At 38.6% G+C, this 21,337-nt stretch overlaps 1 protein-coding gene across 3 annotated transcripts; it reads left to right on the top strand.

The window, feature by feature from the left end:
• The first annotated feature begins 3,593 nt into the window (after positions 1-3,593).
• Positions 3,594-17,814, top strand: LOC131425402 (uncharacterized). 3 transcript variants are annotated; one of them, XM_058587276.1, is made up of 5 exons: positions 3,594-3,703; positions 6,044-8,693; positions 8,764-9,945; positions 13,739-13,986; positions 14,050-17,814. In XM_058587276.1, exons 2-5 carry the CDS (start codon positions 6,207-6,209, stop codon positions 15,668-15,670), a joined length of 5,538 nt encoding a protein of 1,845 aa, XP_058443259.1. In that variant the 5' UTR covers positions 3,594-3,703; positions 6,044-6,206; the 3' UTR covers positions 15,671-17,814. The 3 variants fall into 3 exon arrangements, with proteins under 3 accessions (XP_058443259.1, XP_058443260.1, XP_058443258.1); XM_058587277.1 differs by lacking the exon at positions 3,594-3,703 and adding an exon at positions 4,402-4,420; XM_058587275.1 differs by lacking the exon at positions 3,594-3,703 and adding an exon at positions 4,694-5,369.
• The last annotated feature ends 3,523 nt before the right edge of the window (positions 17,815-21,337 follow it).

Below are 21,337 nucleotides of genomic sequence, written 5' to 3'. Positions count from 1 at the left end.
CAACAACAAACACTTTTATTTTATATGGAGAAAACAGTCAATTTTCACATTATTTTGTAGGAAAAAACAACAACCAAGCGTTCCAACAAACTGAACGAGTATTTCGTCCAGTATGCCGTTCAACAAACGCTCAACGCCTAACATATTCAAACCGTTTTCTCTAATGTCGTTTCCGTGTTTGAACTGCACTACACCGGTGCAGTGCTACACCATGCCCTCTCAGCAGGCGCTTCTATTTTGTTGGTCGTTGAGCGCTTCTTGAACGACATACTGCACAAAATATTCGTTCAGTTTGCTGGAACGGTTTGTTGTTGTTATTTCTCTTGCAAAAATAGTGTGAAAATTACGTGTTACCTTCATGTAGAAAGAAAATTTGTGGCTATTCTACGTGAAATAGAAGTATTGTGCAGGTATGTAGTGTTAGTTTAAGAAAAAACAAGTGGAATAAACTTCAGAAATTCTCCAATAAAACTAGTCCAACGGGGCTCCAACTTCTCATATAAAAAATGGATCAACAATGGACCTCTGTCTGCCGGGTTTGTTGAACGAAAAAAATGGCATTCGGTTCAACGGTCTGTTTCAAAATCGGCAAACGAAGGTCCCGTGTTGGCCTCCCGTTGAACGATTGATTGGACGTTCTTTGGACCAATGATCCAACGTATTGGACCAACGAAGGACCACCGTTGAACGTTATTTCTAAGAGGGTGGCATGAATAAACGATAAAAAATGATGAAAACATACCCTCTTAGCATGCGGTTCTATTTTGTTGGTCGTTGAGCACTTGTTGAACAACATACTGCACGAAATATTCGTTCAGTTTGCTGGAACGGTTTGTTATTGTTTTTCTCTTGCAAAAATAATGTGAAAATTAGGTGTTACCTTCATATAGAAAGAAGAAGTGTTGTTATTCTACGTAAAGTAGAAGTATTGTACAGGTATGTAGTGTTAATTTAAAAAATAAGTTGAAAAAACTTCGGAAATTGTCTACACATTTAGTTTTCTTTACCGACTTCAGCAATATTTTACCGACTTTTACACAGCTGAACGTATGGTAATCTGTTCAGTAATTTATTAATTGACGAACGTTCAGTAAAACTGAAGTTTGTTCGAATTGTCATTTTTAACTGTACTGGTCAGCAAATGTTGATGAGGATTCAATAAATATTGCTGTTTAGTCAGCATTTGTTTTACGTTGAAATGTTACCGACCCAGCGGTTAAACCCACTGATTGAATCAGTAATTTTTACAGTTCAGTGCAACAGAAAATTAATTTTGAATGGTTAATTTATTTCATTTGAAATTTCGAAAAAAAAATCTTAATCGTTTTATTTTTGATTTAAAAAACATTAATTTTCTTTCATCTCATAGCTTCGGCGAAAGTTTTCACCCGTTGTAGTAAGAGTTCCAATACCATATAAAGTGTTCATAATGAACAAATAAAACAGTTTATCTGCAGGATGGCTTTTACAGTTGAATACTTCAAAACACTGGCACAGCAATCCGAAGCAGTACAGAATATCTCCCTCTACTGGAATTTTAAGATCGCGCCAAATAATAGCTCTTCCTTCAGCTTTGTAAAGTAGTATCGGGATATAGGAATTAACCTCAGGAAACGGGTTATCAACCTGGAATAACACATATAAATTCACAGATATAATAGCGTAATTAATTAATACTAATATTATATTCGTTCTTTGTTATGGTATTACCAAGACGGAATTAAAAAAAAAAACAAAAAATACAGTTATTTACATTTAACCACTGAATTATACCGTTTAACGGGTTTATTTTTTCTGTATCTGCATCCTTTGTTCTTTTAGCGCCACGAGAAGGATTATACTTACGAATTATCGCCAGTGTTCTGGTAGTTTCTATAAACTCACTTCGATCACAGTATACAAAAACCAATATGGCGTGCTATGTGCTTGCGTTTTACAAATTGATTCGGTACACTGAGCTAAATTTTCTTTTTCACATTATATGATATTCTAATGATTTTGCACTATTAGTATTTCCAATAATAGTTACAAGATGTGTTCAACATCATGTCAAATATATGAGATAATCTCATGAAATATAAAACTCTTCTTAACGTTATTTTTATAGGATTTCCATATAACGAATGTAATTTCCAGTCTGAGTCAAATTTATTGGCGCGTCTTATAACCATTACTAGATATCCGCACAACATACATTGGAACAATTTATGAAGCGCATATTATATTCACTTCGAATTTATTTAGATAGGTTCATATATACCATATGACTAGTTTTATAAAATTTATTTATTTATATATATATATATATATATATATATATATATATATATATATATATATATATATATATATATATATATATATATATATATATATATATATATATATATATATATATATATATATATATATATATATATATATATAACTTTCAATGGAGGTCATACGAATAGCAGATAATTGCCAACTACTACTTTTCTTTGAGGATTCAAGCTTTACTAGTATTCCATTCGGTAAGGGAGCACCTCATGATATTTGCGAAAGAGAAGTGAGATCCTGAGACTGAAAATAAAAAAAATGAATCTTACTAGACAGATAGAGTAATGAAATGTACCGGATATATATTTCATGGTCCGTTAACGCATATTCTTGAACGAAGTTGGATGAGCTGTCTTGTCAGCGATTTAAAATTACATTGAGATGAGGAACTTCCTGAAAAAATGGTCTGGAGCAGTTGATAAATATCGAGGACACAACTATTCACGACTTTCATCGGATTTCCATATAAATAATATGGGATATTTTTATAACTTTCTTTATGATAACGTCCATTTAGATTTGACGTACACATTAAATAAAGATTATAAGTTTCCATATAATTTCTATGAATTATATTCTGCATATGATTCATATGACAAATCTAATGAATATAAATAAGATTTTAATTTCAGTGTACTCTTTACCGAACAATTCGCTAAAAATCGATAAATTACTGATCGATCAGCACGATTTCTATTAAATTTACCGAATAATTTCAAAGTGAAGACAGTTCGGTAGATAAGTGCCAAATTTTCAGTAAATGTTTTTGAAGAGCTGAATTTCAGTAACAAAATATGCTGAATACGTCAATTTTCATAAAAACAGCAGACTAATCGGTAATTTTGATAAAAATAACGAATTTTCCAGTAAAAATATTGCCGAACTGAAAATCCGAAAATAAGTGTGTAGTAAAACTAGTCTAACGGGGCTCCAACTCCTCATATTAAAGATGGCTCAACAATGGACCTGCCGGGTTTATTGAACGAAAAAAAAATGGCATTCGGTTAAAAGGTCTGTTTCAAAATCGGCAAACGAAGGTCCCGTGTTGGCCTCCCGTTGAACGATTGATTGGACGTTCATTGGACCAATGATCCAACGTAATGGACTAACGAAGGACCACCGTTGAACGTTTTTTTCTAAAAGGGAAGGGATTGTTGTTTGATGAAAAATATATTGACGCTTATGTGCTTGGCGGTGTAATCTGATTCGACCACTACGCGAATACCGTAACCGATGAGACAACCAAGAAAATTTTATTCTATTGTATCAGGCAACACGGTCAATAATAAAAATATGTCTAATTGTTGGTTTCTCTCGCACATTAATGGCTGACGAAAATTCCTTGCGTTTTAGTGATTAAATTCTTTCTAATTGCTTAAAAATGGTGCGTAAGTATAGTTGAATAGATAGTAGTCGGATTGTTACTGTTTTTTCGAATGAAAATATGTGATTTAGGCTTGAAAAGTGACTTTTTCCAAACGGGTCAATTGCTGCCCTGACTGACATTTTTTCACTTCTTTTTTTTTTTTCCTACTCCCCTACGTTTGATCCATTCGGATGCTTGTCGTGAATTGTGTGAGTGAATCTTGTTTCGGAAGTGTAAGTGTTAGGTAGTGCTTTTGGTTTGCTGTCTGCTGCTGTGTTGATGTTTTTCGGAAGAATAACTGAGACGGTCGAGTCTAATGGCGAATCGATGTGATACGCGAGCAATGTTCGACCGAAAAGCTTGCAGCGCTTCCATCAAAGAACTGTTCCGCTCCAAGTTACTTCACCCCTCATGTAGCATGAGTCGTACAATTCGAAAACGACGAAACACTTGTTTTGTAACTCAGAAAGTGTGATAACGTTACATGGGTGATAGGATTAGTGACGTTTATTTATCGATAAAAAAATAGTTCCCCGAAATGATCTAACCCTTCAACAATAAGGCAGTAACATTAACTACTGGTTGATTCAAACATTCAGACAAGTCTATTAGTAGAAAACCCGACAGATCTAATAATCGTAAAAAAGTGCTATAGTTGATAGTCATCTTCACAAGATGCAGATCTTCCCGATTGGGAATACGGATTGTGATGCGTATCGACTTCTACCCTTGAAGGTAAAATCGACATAAGATACACAAAGATGGAATTTATTGGTTATGGTAGTGCGCAAGTAAGAGAACAGTGTAGGTATCGAAGCTTACTCCCATCAAAGGAAAAGCTTACATTTGTGCGAGATTCGAGGCACCGTCATTTGGTGCTGTTGTATTTATTCAAACTGCGAATGAAGCTGATATGTTGAAAGCTCAGAAATTGATTTGAAATGTCGATGATTGTATAAAACAGCAACGGAAAGCCACTAAAAATGTGACGTTTATTAGTCTATCACCTAAAAAAACAAACCACTAACATGCTGGTGATTTATGATAAAGTGTAACATAAAAGTATACATTTCAATTTGGAGAACTTGATATTTACGCAAGAATAGTGAATGGTGTAAATTAAAAAGGGTGTAATCTCCCACTCAGGCACAAAAATTGATCTTTCATAAATGATAATAGGAGGATATTCGTTTGACAGCGATAAAAGTTCTGTCCCAAAGAATGTGTTTATGACACAACAAACTCGGAAATCGCGAGGACAATATATTCAGTAAATATTTGTCTAGTCCTTGCTATTTGAGAAAATGAGTAAAATCAGTGCCTGAATAAAAGATGCTCACCATGATTTCAGAAATACTCTCCTTGCTCTAAATTAAGGCTGTACACACCGAAACAGGTCTTATTCTACATTAGTTCAATCGACGTCGTCGAGAAATACAGCCTTTTGAGAGGCTTCTGTGATTTGAATCGTCTGATACCTGGTATTATGGAGAAGTTGAACCGATTTTAACGGATTATAGTGGCAGTGAACTAATTTGAGAGGAATACGGAAAATGAAAGGTCGAAGATTTCGGCAAACCAGCTAGCTTTGAAAATGATAGAAACCATTTTCAAGATATTGATTACTACAGCAGTTGTTACCACCACTAGCATTGCGGCTGTCAACCAAGTGAAAGGGAAAAATGTATGCGTGTGCTTTCTTTTCGTATTACTGATTGTATTGATAACGTACGTTGTTGGATGATACGCTGTGTTTACAGAGTTGCAATATGATTTTACTGCTATGAGACGTACTAATTGTTTGTCATTGGTGTTGGATAGTGGCAACGTACGCGAATGCAATCAATAGCAATAAAATACTCAGACTTTTGTCAGGGTAACAAAACAAATATTTGTCAATCTAAAACTACTATACCAAATCTGAGCATCCGTCACTAATCATACACGCCTATTTAATTTATGTTCAACCTTTAACAAAATCGATCTTTTACAATATAATTGACCCAAACGGATTTTCGAACCACTGTTTCTATAATTTGGTTTTAGGAACAGACATGTACTTGCATTTCACAAAGGTTAATCCAAAAAAATGGAAGGCATTCTTTGTCTACGTATCAAAACTGAGAATCTGTCGTTTTTAACAGTCGTTTTTCAAAGAGCATATTAACAATAAAGAAACAACGAAACATAAAATGTTTGCTTGTTTGAAGCTTGTATAATTGTGTAATTTGTGTGTTGTCATCTATACACATTCTTCTCGACGATCTGACTCGAATGGCATTTACTACTGATTTGATTTTTATCTAATAAAGACCAATATGTGTTGTCTCTACTACAAAACTCTTTTGTTACTTGCAGGAGTCCATCGCAGCCACCGATAGTCGTTCTAACTCGTGAGTTCAATTTCTTGCGCAGTTTTCAGAACGAGCGTTAGAGCATTCGCGTGTTGGTTCCTGAGCAACAGCTCACTCTTTCGTGCGCAGAGAAACTGTCGCTGAAGCACAGCAGAACACAAGTCAAAATGGGTTCCGTGGAGTGTCCCGTTTGCACGCTTTATCTCCGGGCTGACATGAGCCTGGAGGAACATCTGGAGACGCATCCAACGGATAAAGTCATCAAAGCTTTGGTTGCGATGGCTACGAAGAATACAGCGGCACCATATGCAGCACAACCGGCTCCGGTAGTTTCGGTAGTTTCAGCGGCCAACACTCAGACTGCGTTGGAATTGACTCCGATGCCAGCGTGTAGTTCACGCTCTCACACACCACCGAATGCACTTATGTACCATTCCAGTGGATATGAATCCATGCAACAGCCGGTTCCTGCACCACCGCCTCCACCACCACCTGCGCCGATCGTTACGAATGCCGTTCCCACTGCGATAACTGTTGTGAAGACCTCGGATGTCGGTTATCCGCTGAACAATGTTATGATCGTCAAAAGTTGTAGCACCAAATTTCTTCAGCAAATGGCCTCCGGTAGTGGTAATCCTGGCGGGGGAAGTAACAATATATCAACAGCTACATACACTGCAGGGCCAGTTAGTGGCAAAGGAATGTACATTGAATCTGACCGAGGAGTTTCCAACGAAAGCAAAACAGCATCCATCACAGTTCGCCGTCAGCTTGCCCCTTCTCTTTATCCACGGTACACAAACGAACGTTATTCGGGGCCACCCCCACCTTACAGTACAGCCATATCCTCTACAATATCTACCGGAACGCAACTGCAACAATCATCAATAACGGAGTATGGCTCCAAGTATGAACAGAAACAAATCCATCATCTACCGCCATCATTCTATGTTAGCACTCCGCCAGCAAAGCAGCATACGATACCGACAGCGCCGACCATTACAATATCCCAACAACATCAATTCTATCAAGCGCAGCCACCTCCGCCACCGCCTTCGATGCTGAGTCAATCTTCGATTGGGATTCACCAGCAGCATCAACAATTTCAAGCATCAACATCTAGCTTCAGGGCTCATAATTTTCTTCAGGCTCAGTACACAGAAAAAGATGATGGAAATTTCCTAGTTACCGAGAATCCCAAGAAAATCGTTGAATATACCGAAAACGACGAAGGAGACTTTATGGTGATTGAGAAAATCATCAAATCACCACCGACGGTTGTGCAAATTGATGATTCCACAGCAAAAAAAGAATCGCAATCGGTGGACGATGATGATATTGATCAAAGTCAACCTAAAAATGACGAACAGGAAGAAGAAACCGAAGAATATGAGATGGAAATCGATGAAGAAGAGCCATATACAAATGAATACGAGAACAAAGTGCAGTCACAACAACCGAACACGATAGAAATAGTTGAGGATGATGATGGTTCTTTCAATGATAACAGGAATCGGCTCAACTTTAAAGATATGCCAAAGCCGATGCTGATCGGTAGTATCGGAAATGGTAGAAACTGCAACAAGTTCAATTTCATCGTCGAAGCTTCTGCCTCGGGTTCGGGCCATTCATCAAACAGCTCTAACGCAGCCAAACGGAAACCAGCCAGTGGTTTGAAAGTACTGAGTAACGTTAAAGTTACCACTGATTTATCTCAAGGCATTAAAGATATCATCCTCAACTTGAACTGTAAAAGCAAAGCCGCAAATGTTGTTGGGAGTGGTGGAAACTCCGTCAGTGTTGACGGTCTGAACACAAACTGCATTGCAGGGGTGAAACCAACGGCTGTAGTCAACAACAATTGTCAAAATGAGCTTATCATAAATTCCGGAAGTAATATGCCACCGATTGATCTCACTAATGTAAATGACATTGAAATTATCAACGAAGACGAGGAAGACATTCACCCTGATGAAGACGAAGAATGTTATATCGGTTCAATGGAAGTGAAAGCATCCAATGCGGAGAATGATACAGTGAATCAAGAAACGATAGAGTCGTGCGCTTCTCCCACAGATTCGGCTCTACGTACGACACCTACTCCTTCCGTTATTACCAGTGTCATCCGTATGACACCCCACACATCACCGGTAGTAGCTTCTTCGGCACCATCTCCACTGATGCAAGCTACTCTCGAATCTTCGCCAGCGCAAACTATTGCGTCAGCAAACACGGAGACATCGTTTGAGAGCACATCCGAAGATACTAATAGTAAACCAAGTGTTTTGTCGACACCGCCTAAAAAGGTACCAGCGCAACAGGCGCATGCCTATTCAACAGGGCCACTCTTTAACAAGCAACCGAAAAAACTTACCGTGAAACTGAAAACACCACTTCCTCCAGTACCTCCGGAAACACCGCCTCTTATTCCATCTCTTCAAACGGACGAAATCCCTGTTCCGATGATTACACCGAAGGTTGAACGTAGCGAATACGATGCTGAGCCATTCCATCAGCCAATGCAACCTGAGGCTGCATCTTCAAAACTCGCTATCAAACCCAGAGATGGTGACATTTCGTCATTATCTTCATCGCCAAGACACCCGACCGAAGAGGATGAGAATAAATTTTCCAGCAAGTTTGTGCAATCTCAGGTAAGTTTACAAAAAAAGAAATGCTAAACCAGCTTGGTCAAATTCACCTCGGTATATTCCCATTTCTCAGTTCTCACTTAGTTCGTCATTCATTGGTGAATCAGCAACAGATATAGCTACAGAGACTATAACAACAACGACGTTGATAACCACCAAGGTCGAGAAGGATACTCCGCTTTCCGAGACGATCATTTTCACCAAATCTAGCAGCAGTGGACCACCATCGAACTTGACCAACTACGATGACTGTGATAGTAAACAAAAGGGAATGTCGTCGTCGTCGTCGTCCCATGAAACAGCACAACTAGGTCCGAGTACTACCAGTGAGGAGATTGAGTGCTATAAAATCACTTTCATCGACGACGAAGTGGCTGCGACCTCGGACAGTCAACCGAAATCCGAAACGAGTGATGCAGTCGCTGCCCATGAGGTGGTAGCTCAGAGTTCAGACTGTAGCAACGATGGTAGCGAAACTAAACCGAAACTAGAAAATGACGAGAGAGTGTGTGTCACGAACGAAATCGACGGTTATTCTCTGTCGAATTATAGCAGCTCACATCAGCCCGACCAGCCCGGAATTTCCGCTTTACCATCCTCTCAAGATTCTAAACAGTCGGATTCTATACTGAAAAGTTGTATTAAAATTGAAAAAGTGGAAAAAATTGATAAAAGAGCTATTGATGAGCTTGTAGCTAGCGCTACTGTCAGTGGAAGAAAGGTAGATTATAAGGTTGCCAAAATCGAACCGTCTGCAACTGTCACTTCGTCTACTGCGTGTGAATATCAGAAAGATCAAAAGGATCTTCTCGAGGCTGGACCATCGAGCGCACTGAATAATGCTCACAGTCGCAGTGGCAGTGGTAATGGTAATGCTCGTTCCGAGATCGCAGGCCCCACTTTCTTAGAATATAGTGTTGAATACGATGACTACGTTCCGGTTTCGAGCTATGGTTTGCCACAGGAACAAATACCACTGTCGTGGGTGCAGAAATTCAGCCCCCAGTACACACCGTTCGATGATCAAAACTCCTATATGGATCTTGATATGTGCAGCAATAAAACCAACTCTAACAGTGCTGCTGGTAGTAGTGCAACGTGTGCTAGCGCTAGCCTAGCAAGTCGCATCGATACTAGCCTAGACCGCGCCCCGTCGGCGGAGAGTTTGAACATTAGAACTGACGAAAAAATGCCCGCCAAGGGTGAAATATCCGAGCAGGAGAGTAACGGCGACATGGAGCTTTCATGGAACAGAGTGAGTGCATAACAATATTTTTAGTTTCTAATTTACAGATATTTAACTGTTGTATGGATAGCAACAACCGCACCTCGCACCCATGATCCCTGATTCGAATGCATTCGTTTTTCTCGAAAAATTACGATCCACCGTGGATTGTTGTATTCCATATGTCTGTCGGTAAGCGTTTTTAGTTTGGAAATCTCATAAGTTAGATGTGATATCGTTTATTTTACCCCGGTTTTAACTATTCAGACGTTCACCAGAGAACTAATTTGTTCACAGGAGCAACCATAAACAGTATATATGAAAGTCCATAACCTTACCGTTATAATCACCTCGAAGTGCCTCAAAACCCCTTAATATAGCAGGGCAATTTACTTGTATTGACTAATCCCGCCTAATTGTCAACTATTGGTTATAGACATTAGTTAGATGGGTGATTCAATGGATAGAGCGCTGGTCTTATAAGTGAAAGTTGTCTTATGTTCCAGTTCCGACTTGGAAGGATTCTTAGTGTCAATAAAATCGTAGTTACCAGCTGTGTAATGATTCTGTACACAAAGAATCGGCTGCGGCGAAGTCTGTTGAAACTTTTGTGACAAAATTCCTCGAAAAGAATGTAATGCCAGCTTAATTTTGCTTGGTGATAGAAATCGATAAAGATTTCATTTTGTACATAGACATATCACTTCTTCCGTCCATCCATTGCAGCGGTTGAGCTGATGACTGCGCGTGTCTAGATAAGAAAGTTATTTCCAATATCTAACATTTCGCCATTCTGACGCTCGACAGTGGAATACTTTTTCGAGAATAAGTTACTGCTGGTGGCCTGCGGAATATGGCCTTACACGTTCTCGCGCGATGTTTACCTAGTTAACATGGTCAATAATAGTGCTACTAATAATTATCCCTATAGAAAATATATAGCATCGCTGAAATACCGGCATTTGATTGGAGTTGCGATGACCCTCTAGTGTTATGTACCATTTTACTCAGTTCGACAAGATCGGAAATTGTTTTTTATTATGGCTGAAAATGCTTCAAAAGCCTGGTCTGTAGTGAGATGGCACTGTGTGGACTCTCTCCGCGTTAGTCTTTTTATGCGCCTCTCACTTCTTACTCGTTTCTCTTCTCGATCTCCAGAGAACACATAGAGCGACTACTTCAGTGGAAGCCTGTGCTCATGCACATCATGGTCTCAGTCTGTATCTAAGATTAACCCTACACCAATGGAGAGGTTTTCGGTGGTGCAAGTTCTCTCGGAGTCTCCCTTTACGGTGTGCTAGAATTGTGCCCCGATGGTGGACCTAGACACTGAAGAAGGCTTCCTCGACGAAGGATGTCCTACCGATAAACTATTCGACCGGGAACATACCACAGTTACAGGTTCAGCCCTTATTTAGTGTGATATTTTTTGAATAATATTCCCCAGAAAACGATTTCCTAGAATTCTTTTCCAGATATAACATTCCCACATTTCACATCTTACATAACAAATGCAATGTCAGACGGGTTGCAGACGGACGTTATCTATACAGATCTCTCTTCTGCTTTCGATAAAATCAATCATGACATCACAATAGCAAAATTAAATCGACTCGGCTTTGGTGCAAACGTCATTCAATGGATACAATCATATCTCAGCAATCGACATCTTACTATCAAAATTGATGATTGTGTTTCCGAAGAATTTGTCGCAACGTCTGGAATTCCACAGGGGAGTCATCTTGGCCCTTTGATTTTCTTACTGTACTTCAATGATGTAAATCTTTGTCTGGATGGATCATGAGTTTCTTTCGTTGATGACCTTAAGATCTATAATACCATCCGCAGCTCAGGTGCGGCATTCCTTCAACCGCAATTGGAAATCTTTGCGAATTGGTGCAAAACCAATCATATGATAGTGAATCCCGAAAAGTGCTCAATCATTACGTTCACAAGGAAAAAGTTACTGTTCAGATTCGAATATTATCTTGAAGGATTCATGATTAGTAGATCGACATGCGTCGAAGATCTTGGTGTCTTTCTCGATGAGCAGTTATCATTCAAACAGCACATTAACTACATTGTTGCTAAAGCTTCACGCTGTTTGGGATTCATATTTAGAATGGCTAAGCACTTCAATGATATTTATTGCCTGAAGACTATACTGTACACTCGTTCGTTCTACTTTGGAATATTGCTCAGTAGTCTGGAACCCTCTTTACCTCAATGGAGCTCATAGAATAGAATCTATACAACGTAGATTCGTACGTTTTGTTCTTCGACGATTACCTTGGAATAATCCACATCAACTGCCGACACACTCCATGTACGACGAGAGCTCCTGATTTTAAGTTCAGAATTAAGAATGTAATCTGAGTGCAGACAAATTCATGTTCAGAGGTTAGGTCAAGTTACTTAATTAAGGTCCAGGTTATGAGCTCCAATTATAGTACAGAATCCAGGTCCAGATTCAGAATCCAAGTGAAGAATTCTGTATCAGTATCAGAATACAGAATCAGGGTCCAAGATCAGAATGCAGGTCCAGAACTTAGATCCAGGAACCAGGTCCTTAATCATGCTTCAAAATTTTGGCCCAGAATCCAAGTCCAGACTGTTTCTGAATACAGCTTAAGGTTCAGAATCCACAATCAGGATCAAGTTCCAGGCTCACGATTCTGGTGCATTCCCAGTATCTCTGTCAATTTTTTTTTTAGTAAAAATCTTGTTTGAAATCCTGAATCCTGCTCCAGATCTAAACCCGAAATCTTCATCGAGAGTTCAAGCCAAGAAATCAGGTTCAGGTCTAAAATCGAAATCCATACCAAGTATCTAAGTGTAAATTTCTGCCTCAGACTCAGAATCTCTGTCGGAATTCTGGTTCAAAAACCATGTACAGATTCAGTATTCAGATCCAGAAACCTTGTTGAATATCCAACTCCAAGTTTCAAGTTTAGAATTGAGGAATCCTAGAGAACTCAGGTCCTGAATCCAATTCAGGCTCACAGTTCAAGTGCAAAATAGGTTCAAAGTTCAGTTTCGGAAGCTTTGTCAGAAATTCATAAAACAGAATTCTGGCGCAGACTCCAGGTCCAGAATCCAGAAGTTCAGATTCACAATCTAACTACAGATCTAGAATCCAGATCCATGTTCAGAATATAAGTACTGAATTCTGCTTCAAGTTTAGAATCCATATTCGAATAAAGAATCCATTCAAGAATTCAGATCCAGATTCGATAGTTCAAGTTCAGTTCACTGTTGTCCACATACGTCACAAGAAAACACACCTAATGCAGAACTTTTCTCCATTACCCAATAAAAAATACGGTCTGAAATTATGACTGATGAAATTATAATAATGAAATCCAACAACTCATAAGCATTCAGAGACAGTTATAAATCCGTCCGCAAACTTCTTCAATCCGGTGAAATCGCTCTGCCAACTGAACTACTGAGGATGTTATGATATACAACGCAGAAGACTTCCGGTTAGGAAAGAACTTGATATTTGATCTGTCCGTGCACGGTCAGTTAAGTTCACATTTTAGTTGATCCCCAGTCCATCTCACTTTATTTCTTCGGTCGAGCCATGGTATGTGAGGTTTTGTTGTGCGACTTGCCGAAGTCGCGGTGCACGATTTCAATTTCGTCTACTGAAGGACGAATACTACTCTTTCTGATGTCAATAATACGATCCACGAACTCCGAATCGCAACGCAACGAATATGTCATTTCCAATCGTTGCTTTAATTCCTGAGCCTTTTGTAGAATCCTTAAGTTCCGAAAAAAAATTTCATTTTTAATCTTTTTCTTCTCTTCTATGAAGTTGTATCCGGTTCATGAGAATATCCCTATCTATCCAAGTTCGTACGATCTTTCAACGGCACAGGAGTGCTGGAATCTGAGCAATCGCAACAACTGCAATAGTCATAACAACAGCAGTAACAGTAGCAATAACAACAGTACAGGAGGGCTGCCCGGTACCAGTACTGCCTCCGGAGTACACCAGGACCGAGGTATATCACATCACCCATATCATCAGATCTACCATCCGTCTCATGGAGGAATTAATTTGTGAGTATTTGTGATTTGATTATAACTGTCTGTAGACTTACAGTATATTATCCAATTCTGCAGTCAATTCCCACCGCACGAGTCACAACGACATGGCGGTGACAATGGCGATGATCAAGTGGATGACAAATCGAAGATTCTCCTGGATTACGGTGCTGGTAACAGTGGAACGAGCTATCATGGTTTGGGAACTGGTTCCTCCGGTGTGTTACACGATGAATGCAATCGGAAGCTAGCAAAAAATCGTACTTATCGGTGTACCGAATGTCCAAAATCATTCGCATCACTGAAGCAACGACGCACTCATATGCTGTCAGAGCATAACATAGATGGCAAGGGTGATGCACTGGGTCATATCGCTGTGTCTGGCGTATCTGGTGTATCGTCAACAGTCACATCTGGGTCGGCATTAGGTTTCTTCTCCGGTCCGGGAGAAGGATCGAGCACAGCAGTATTGAATAAGAAGATCAAGTTAGAACCCCAACCAATGCTAATGAGCTATAGTTCACTGAAGCAGGAACTGGAACAGAAGCAAGAGGAAGGAATAGCAGGGAGTGAAATGCCAGGACCAAGTGGAATGCTTACCAATAGTAGCAACGTTCCTGTTAGCGGAGAAGTTCGCCGGAAACGAACGTACGTTTGTGGTACGTGCAAGCAAGAGTTTGATAGATTCAAATTATTTAATGCTCATTTGATGACTCACCCTGCCGAATGCTATACATGTGGTAGAAGTTTCCGGCATTGGCCAAATTTTGCCCTTCACATAAAGCGACATTTGGGAATAAAAGACCATCAGTGCCGGTTGTGTGGAAAGAAATTCGTGATTAAGCAAAAGTTGATTGAGCATATGCGAGTGCACACCGGAAAGGCTCCTATCAAATGTCCCGACTGCGATCAGCATTTCCGGCGGTTCTCGAACTTAGCTCAACATCGTAATCGACATCACCTGAACAAGATACCTTCGAAGAAAGATTTTGTGTGTCACTGCGGTGAGGTCTTCCAATCTAAGGCTAAAATGGAATGGCATAAAGAAATTCATGAAAACAGGCCTAAAAGTTGCCCCTTCTGCCGGGAGAAGTTCATTCACAAAAATAGTCTGACCAGACACATTCGATTATCCCACACTGAGAAATATGTGAAACTAGAAATAGAAACTGAAACGTGCACGATCTGTAATCAGCCGTACATCAAGACGAGCATGAAGCGTCACATGGAAACGCATACCGAAGAGCGGATGGCATATTCGTGTACCATTTGTAACAAACTCTTCAGTACCAATTGGAATTTGAAGCAGCACAAATGGACACACGCAAATCCGACTCTCAAACCCTTTCAGTGTAATATGTGTTCAAGCGGGTTCGTTCGGGAGGCGGACTACATCACTCACATGAATGCCCACAAATCCATTCGACCGTACACATGCAACCACTGCGGGTGTCAGTTTATCCGGAAATACAACTGGATTCGACACACGCGAGAGCATGAAACGGATAAAAACTACACGTGCGAGATTTGTGGGCGTAAATTCCACCGCAAGTACTATCTTACAGAGCACAAGCGGATTCACACCGGTGAGCGACCGTTTTCCTGCAACATTTGTGGCAAAACTTCGTCGACCAAAACGAATCACAACAAACACATCAAGATCCACCATGCACGAGATCCACTGACTGCAGAGGGTTAAGAGAAAGACGGACGACGAAGGAGTTGTTTCATCAAGGCTAAAGAAATTTTTGACTTTGTTTAATTTTCAGTGATCAGGTATCAGTTCCTGGCATAGAGTAAACTGTCACAAAACCGTACTACGAAGGCAAACCCGGAAATTTTGACTGTCTGTTGTGCTCAATAATGTTATTTTCAGAATGTATTATGTTATATGAATGCTTTATAGTTTGTTTAACAAATTCTCATTGCATTAAATAATTCTCACGTTTCGATCGTTTTTGAAACCATACAATTTGCGACCAATATACAGTTTCAGATGATGTTCACCATTGTGTCATTGCCGGTTCAAGAAAGATTCATAAGAATTGTGATTCCAATTGTGAAACAAACCGACACTTCAGTTAATTCACCAAAAGTGAAAGAAAATTTTCATAATTGGGTAGACTTTGATATCAATGCACTTGTTTCGAGAAATATGTGGTCTTCGAAAAAAAAACATAAACATTCAGTTTTGCTTTGAGTCACGATCGGGTCAGTTAATTCCACTACTCCGTGACAGCTTGATTATTATGAACATCAATATCTAAACATTGAGGCGACTTTTCTTTAGGTATGGCAGTAAGTCAAAATTTGTGGTAGCTTTCTATAATGTCAAGAATCAAAACAAAAACTATGAAACTGAAATATAGTAGACAAAAACTAGCTCTTAATTTTATTTATTTTTTAGATATTCGATTATTTTATCGTACTTCAAATAGCCCCAGAATTAGGCTTGCGTGTCAAGCCCCCAAACATTACAAAGAACTGAATCATTAACCGAAAACCATGAGAGAATAGTCCAATTATTTGTAAAACTACTGGGACTGATTTGAGCTTCGCCAAACTCACAGTGGTTAGTATGCCAATCACTGTCTAACTCCGTAAATGGACGCATGAAATCGTCCCATAGAAATGCTCTGGTTAAAACATTTTAACTAACAACCTACAATCTAACATGAAAAGCATACATGAATTATTAGTATAAAGATAAGTTAGGATAAGTGAAGTTAGACGAAGGATAACAAAAGTAATAATGTAATAATTTTAAGTGCAATAGTTAGGGAACTGTTTTAAAATTTTCTTTCCTAGGTACACTATTTAAACTAATTGCCAATTCGAAGACAGTCGTTCCTCGTGATTATTTTCTTTTCATCCTACTCCCGACAAAATGTCTGCGGCAAACTGTAAATACATGCATATATTGTTTTGAGATGATATTTTCTCCTTATTTTTTAGTTTGTTAAGAGCGTCCTTAGTTCAATTGTACTCTGCTGAAATTGCTCACCTATTTGCACATAACCTTCATACATCCACATAAAAAATCCGCAGCATTCTTCGGGATGTAAGCAAATTTAAGAAGAAATGGGATAGCGGGTTCATTTGCGGATTCCCACCCAACGAGCGTTGACTGATCGTCTCATAAGAATCACTTTTCTCACCAATTTGCCTCATTCATTGAAGTTCATATTTTTCGTCGTAATTATAGTATCGAATGTAATAAAATAGCAACACCTACATCAATAAAAACCATTTGAAACACACAAACTGAAATAATGCGTAATTACTGAGTGTAAGTAAACCGCAGAATAAACAAAATAAACATTACTTTGCAGTAACACTATAAACTATGGTAGCGTTTAATAATTATGCTTTACTCAAAACTCGGAGTACGAAGTATTGAAAACAAAACAAAGCGAAGCCGTAGGACGTGAACACCATTACTTTTCGGCAATGGAAATAACCGATTATGACGTGATATCCACGGTAAGCAGAAAAACAACTTAAATTTTGAGCTTCGAAATGAAATGATGGATAAAAAATTCCAAAACCCAATCGACGCTTCTTAAGAAAAAATTGAGCAACCACAAAATATTCAGATAGTACTGGACGACAAATTTTAGAAGAAAAATAAAATGATTTGGCGGTAATACAATTACTAAACAACAAGAAAGAGAAGTACGTTTTAGTAAAGAAAAATAACAAAAGTGCATATTAAAAAGAAAGTTTGGAGTCAACATTTTCTGTTCATTTTGGAGAGAAATAAAAAATCATAATTAGAGCATGATGAATACATTCAAAATAAATCACGGTGATTATCGAATTAAAGGTAATAAACAGAGGAAACTTATTTCAATAGCTTGATGACAGCTTTCATAGTTTGGAACCGCAGTGTTTCTGATTTTCCATATCTTATGTAGCAGAATAAAACACGATGCTATTCTTTCCAAGTACTTTTATTGGAGCGGGATTTTTCCCGTCTGCACGCGTTGCTGATTAACAATACAATGCCGGTCTGGCTTCTTAGTGATTTTCCGATCATGCTACACTTGTTTCCAAGCTCTCACGCACACTCTCTCATACTCTCTCGACCGGAACTAGAATCTCATAATAGTGTAATGGCGTTACGTTGGTAGATTCAGTGCGGCCAGATCTATCTGTTTTGCTTTGTTATTTAAAGTTCAATAAAAAGACTACTACACTTAATTATTACGCTTGGTCTAGGATGTATACTTTGTTATCCTACGTATGCGTTTCCAAATAACTTCATTGGAAACTGTTTCGTTCTTTTTCCTCTCTCCACATCCAGCGATACCTTGACATATCTTCAAATATCTGCGCTCGTTTCTGAGAAAGGGCTAAATTTTGTATGGCATCTTAGTACGAAACATTGCCAATCAATCGGTGCTAAATCGCTTAGCTTAGTTGACCGCCCGTGCGTTTCCCGTGATTGATCTGAAACCAGGTGAAATTGCACATTGAACCAAATGCATGATACTTGGGGAGTCGTGGGTCATGCTCAACGTGCAACCTAAACTGACTCAGAACATGGACTAATCAATAACGTAGATGGTTACGCCCATGCAGGAAGGGAAGGAATGTTAGCAACAATTGTTGCTACTAATGACCGAGGAATTCTCTGCATTACCACAAGTGTCACAGGAAAGAAGTGCTGCTAGTGGGGCGAGCAAATGATCAATATTTATCTTGGTAGATATCTACTTATTACTTATAACATTATTATGTGGTTATTGCTCTCGGTAGGCGGCTACCGAGAATACGTAGCAATTTTATCGCGTTTTATATTAATATGTGCTTTCTACTAAAATACGAAATTTCGAAATCAATTCATTCATTTAGTTCATTGTGTTTTGTTTTTTTTTTTGTTCTGTCTTACGCGATACGAAGTAATGTCGATATCGCGAGATGACACACCACTACTGAAAAAATAAAATAAGATAAACACTTGCGGATGGGTTTGCTGCAGGCAGACCCTGTCAGCTTGGAGCGAAGTCAATCTTCAGTTCAGCAACGCCATCGCACGGCATCAAATTCAACATATCATGTCAATTGTATGGGTGCGCAACCCTGCTATTTTGGCGCGCACGAATTTGATATTATTCTCCCCTACTTCTATGTATAAGATTCAATGCGGGCTCGTCTGGGGGCGACATGCTCGCAAAAAAAGGATGTTGCCAATGATTTGTTCGGGAAATGTGAGAGCTGGATATCTTGTTAATATGATGTCTTTGCTGCAGGCCAATTCTACACTGAGCAAAATACCATAGTAACCGTAGCCTGTTTTCCATTGTCATTTCAACTATACGTTTAAATAGTAGCAACAATCATGCTATATGACTATTCACCATCTGTATTGTATAAATTACTAGACAACAAAGACTACGACTTGACTAAACTATTTGTATTTATGACTTTTCTGGCATGGTCATCCTGACAATGGTAGTCATCTCAAATATAAGAACAAATAGTTAAAAGCACAATTTCTAATAAGGTGAAATTGGTCTCGAGCCTTGATATATATGAGAAGCGAAATAGTTATTGCTACCATGTAAATATGTTCACAATATAATAATGTTACCATAAATAGATACATGGTTTAAAAGAAATTATGAAGTTTGAAAACACTATTCATGTAGTCCATATCAACAGAATGTATGTAGTAAGAACATTATCGTATAGTGTTTTTTAACCGACTATGTTTTTCATTTGTGCTGACTATACAAATTGTCAATAAACGGATGTACTTTGTTATTGTCAATACAGCAAGACAATTTCGTAACACATCTGTGATTGATTTGCAAAAAATGTATATTGTTACTTATATTGTGCAATTTGGAAGATCTTGCAGGTGAGTAAATTTTGTAGCCTTACTAGTTTCCGTCGATGAAATTAAATATTTCAACAATTTTACCGGTAACGGCTGTTTTCTAGTGAACTCGACGTCCTGTATAATTTTTATTATTCGTTATCGGTCGCTGTAGAAACAACATCAAGCGATTGATGAAAACGACGAACATCATCCGATTCCTGGATTCAAATCGCTCGAATCCAACGGAAAAAATAACAATATATGACAGGTGGGTATTGAGGTTTGCATCTGGACTTGACTATTAATTTCTTCCATGCTGCCCATTCCTGCTTCTGGAAAAACTTCACCGAACAGAGCCTGGGATCAACAGTTGCAACCAAGCATTGCTGCTCCGTGTTTACGTTGATAATCAATATTTCACCAGGCACATAATCATTTGATTTGATGCAAAAATAAAATAGAATTCAATGAAACTATTTTGTTGTTCTTGTTCTAGAATTCAAATTCATACAATTTTTTAACATTAGCTCATGTTTTGCTGATCTTCAGCATTGTTGAATCAACCACTGCCTTTAGTTTCGAAATAACTAGAAGTGAAATGTCAAAAATACCATGGCACTGGTTATAGCGAAAACTACTATGTAAATAAAGATTCGGTCATGGTTAGCCTAACCATCTCAATTGTATTAGTTATTCATACAATATACTGTTCAATATTACTATTCTAGAGCCGATACCATTTATAGTAAACATGAACTTGACTATTGTTGAAATCATCTGATTTAATAGTCGGCTGAAAACTACTACACTCGCATGATCACGTTGGCCCTCTATATAGTAACTGTTACCATAATAGTTTTCTGAGTGTAGGCTTTCAGCTTGAATCACACGATTGACTTGAAAATTTTCACACATTTCATCTAAATCTGATAACACCGACAATGTTATGCAGATGGCGCTTCGATCGGTTGATATCGTTAAATTTTGGTTGGTAAATTCGCAGATTCCGCCACTTGAGCATTTTTTAGTTTCGCGAATCAGCAATATTCAATAAATAACACTTTTCACTTGTCACAGCTGCAATATCACTCAAAACAACTGTTCCGATCAATCACTTCACTATAGGTTGTTTGATACACATTGTAATTAGACTTTTTCTAGGCCAATACTGGCGTCCCGGGTTGGCGATTCAATGCATAGGACGCTGGTCTCACAAGCCAGTTGTCGTATGTTCGAGCCCCGATCTGAAAGAATTCTTAGTGTCAGTAGGATCCATAGTACTAGCCATGCAATGATTCTGTACGCTAAGAATCGGCTGCGAAGTCTGTTGAAACAGAAAGGTCAAATTCCACAAAAGGCACTGCATCGTACTCCCAGTGATGCCAACTCTCCTGCCAAGCAATCAATGCTAATTCGAAATAATAATAATTCTTGTTTTCGCTGACGAGATCTAAGGTAAAACAGGTATTTTGGTCCACTTTAGGAAGCAGTTGCACAATATTGTGAAATTAATGTTTTAATTCAATACAATATGGTCCA

Source organism: Malaya genurostris, chromosome 1 (genome assembly GCF_030247185.1).
Source record: "Malaya genurostris strain Urasoe2022 chromosome 1, Malgen_1.1, whole genome shotgun sequence".
Taxonomy (NCBI): domain Eukaryota; kingdom Metazoa; phylum Arthropoda; class Insecta; order Diptera; family Culicidae; genus Malaya; species Malaya genurostris.
This window is presented reverse-complemented; position numbering and strand designations above follow the sequence as displayed.

Excerpts from the sequence above, each read along its gene's own strand:
- LOC131425402 (XM_058587276.1), top strand. The coding sequence starts at position 6,207 with ATGGGTTCCGTGGAGTGTCCCGTTTGCACGCTTTATCTCCGGGCTGAC. Across the intron at positions 8,694-8,763 it reads GCAAGTTTGTGCAATCTCAG|TTCTCACTTAGTTCGTCATT; the intron begins GTAAGTTTACAA and ends CCCATTTCTCAG. Across the intron at positions 9,946-13,738 it reads TGGAGCTTTCATGGAACAGA|TTGTATCCGGTTCATGAGAA; the intron begins GTGAGTGCATAA and ends TCTTCTATGAAG.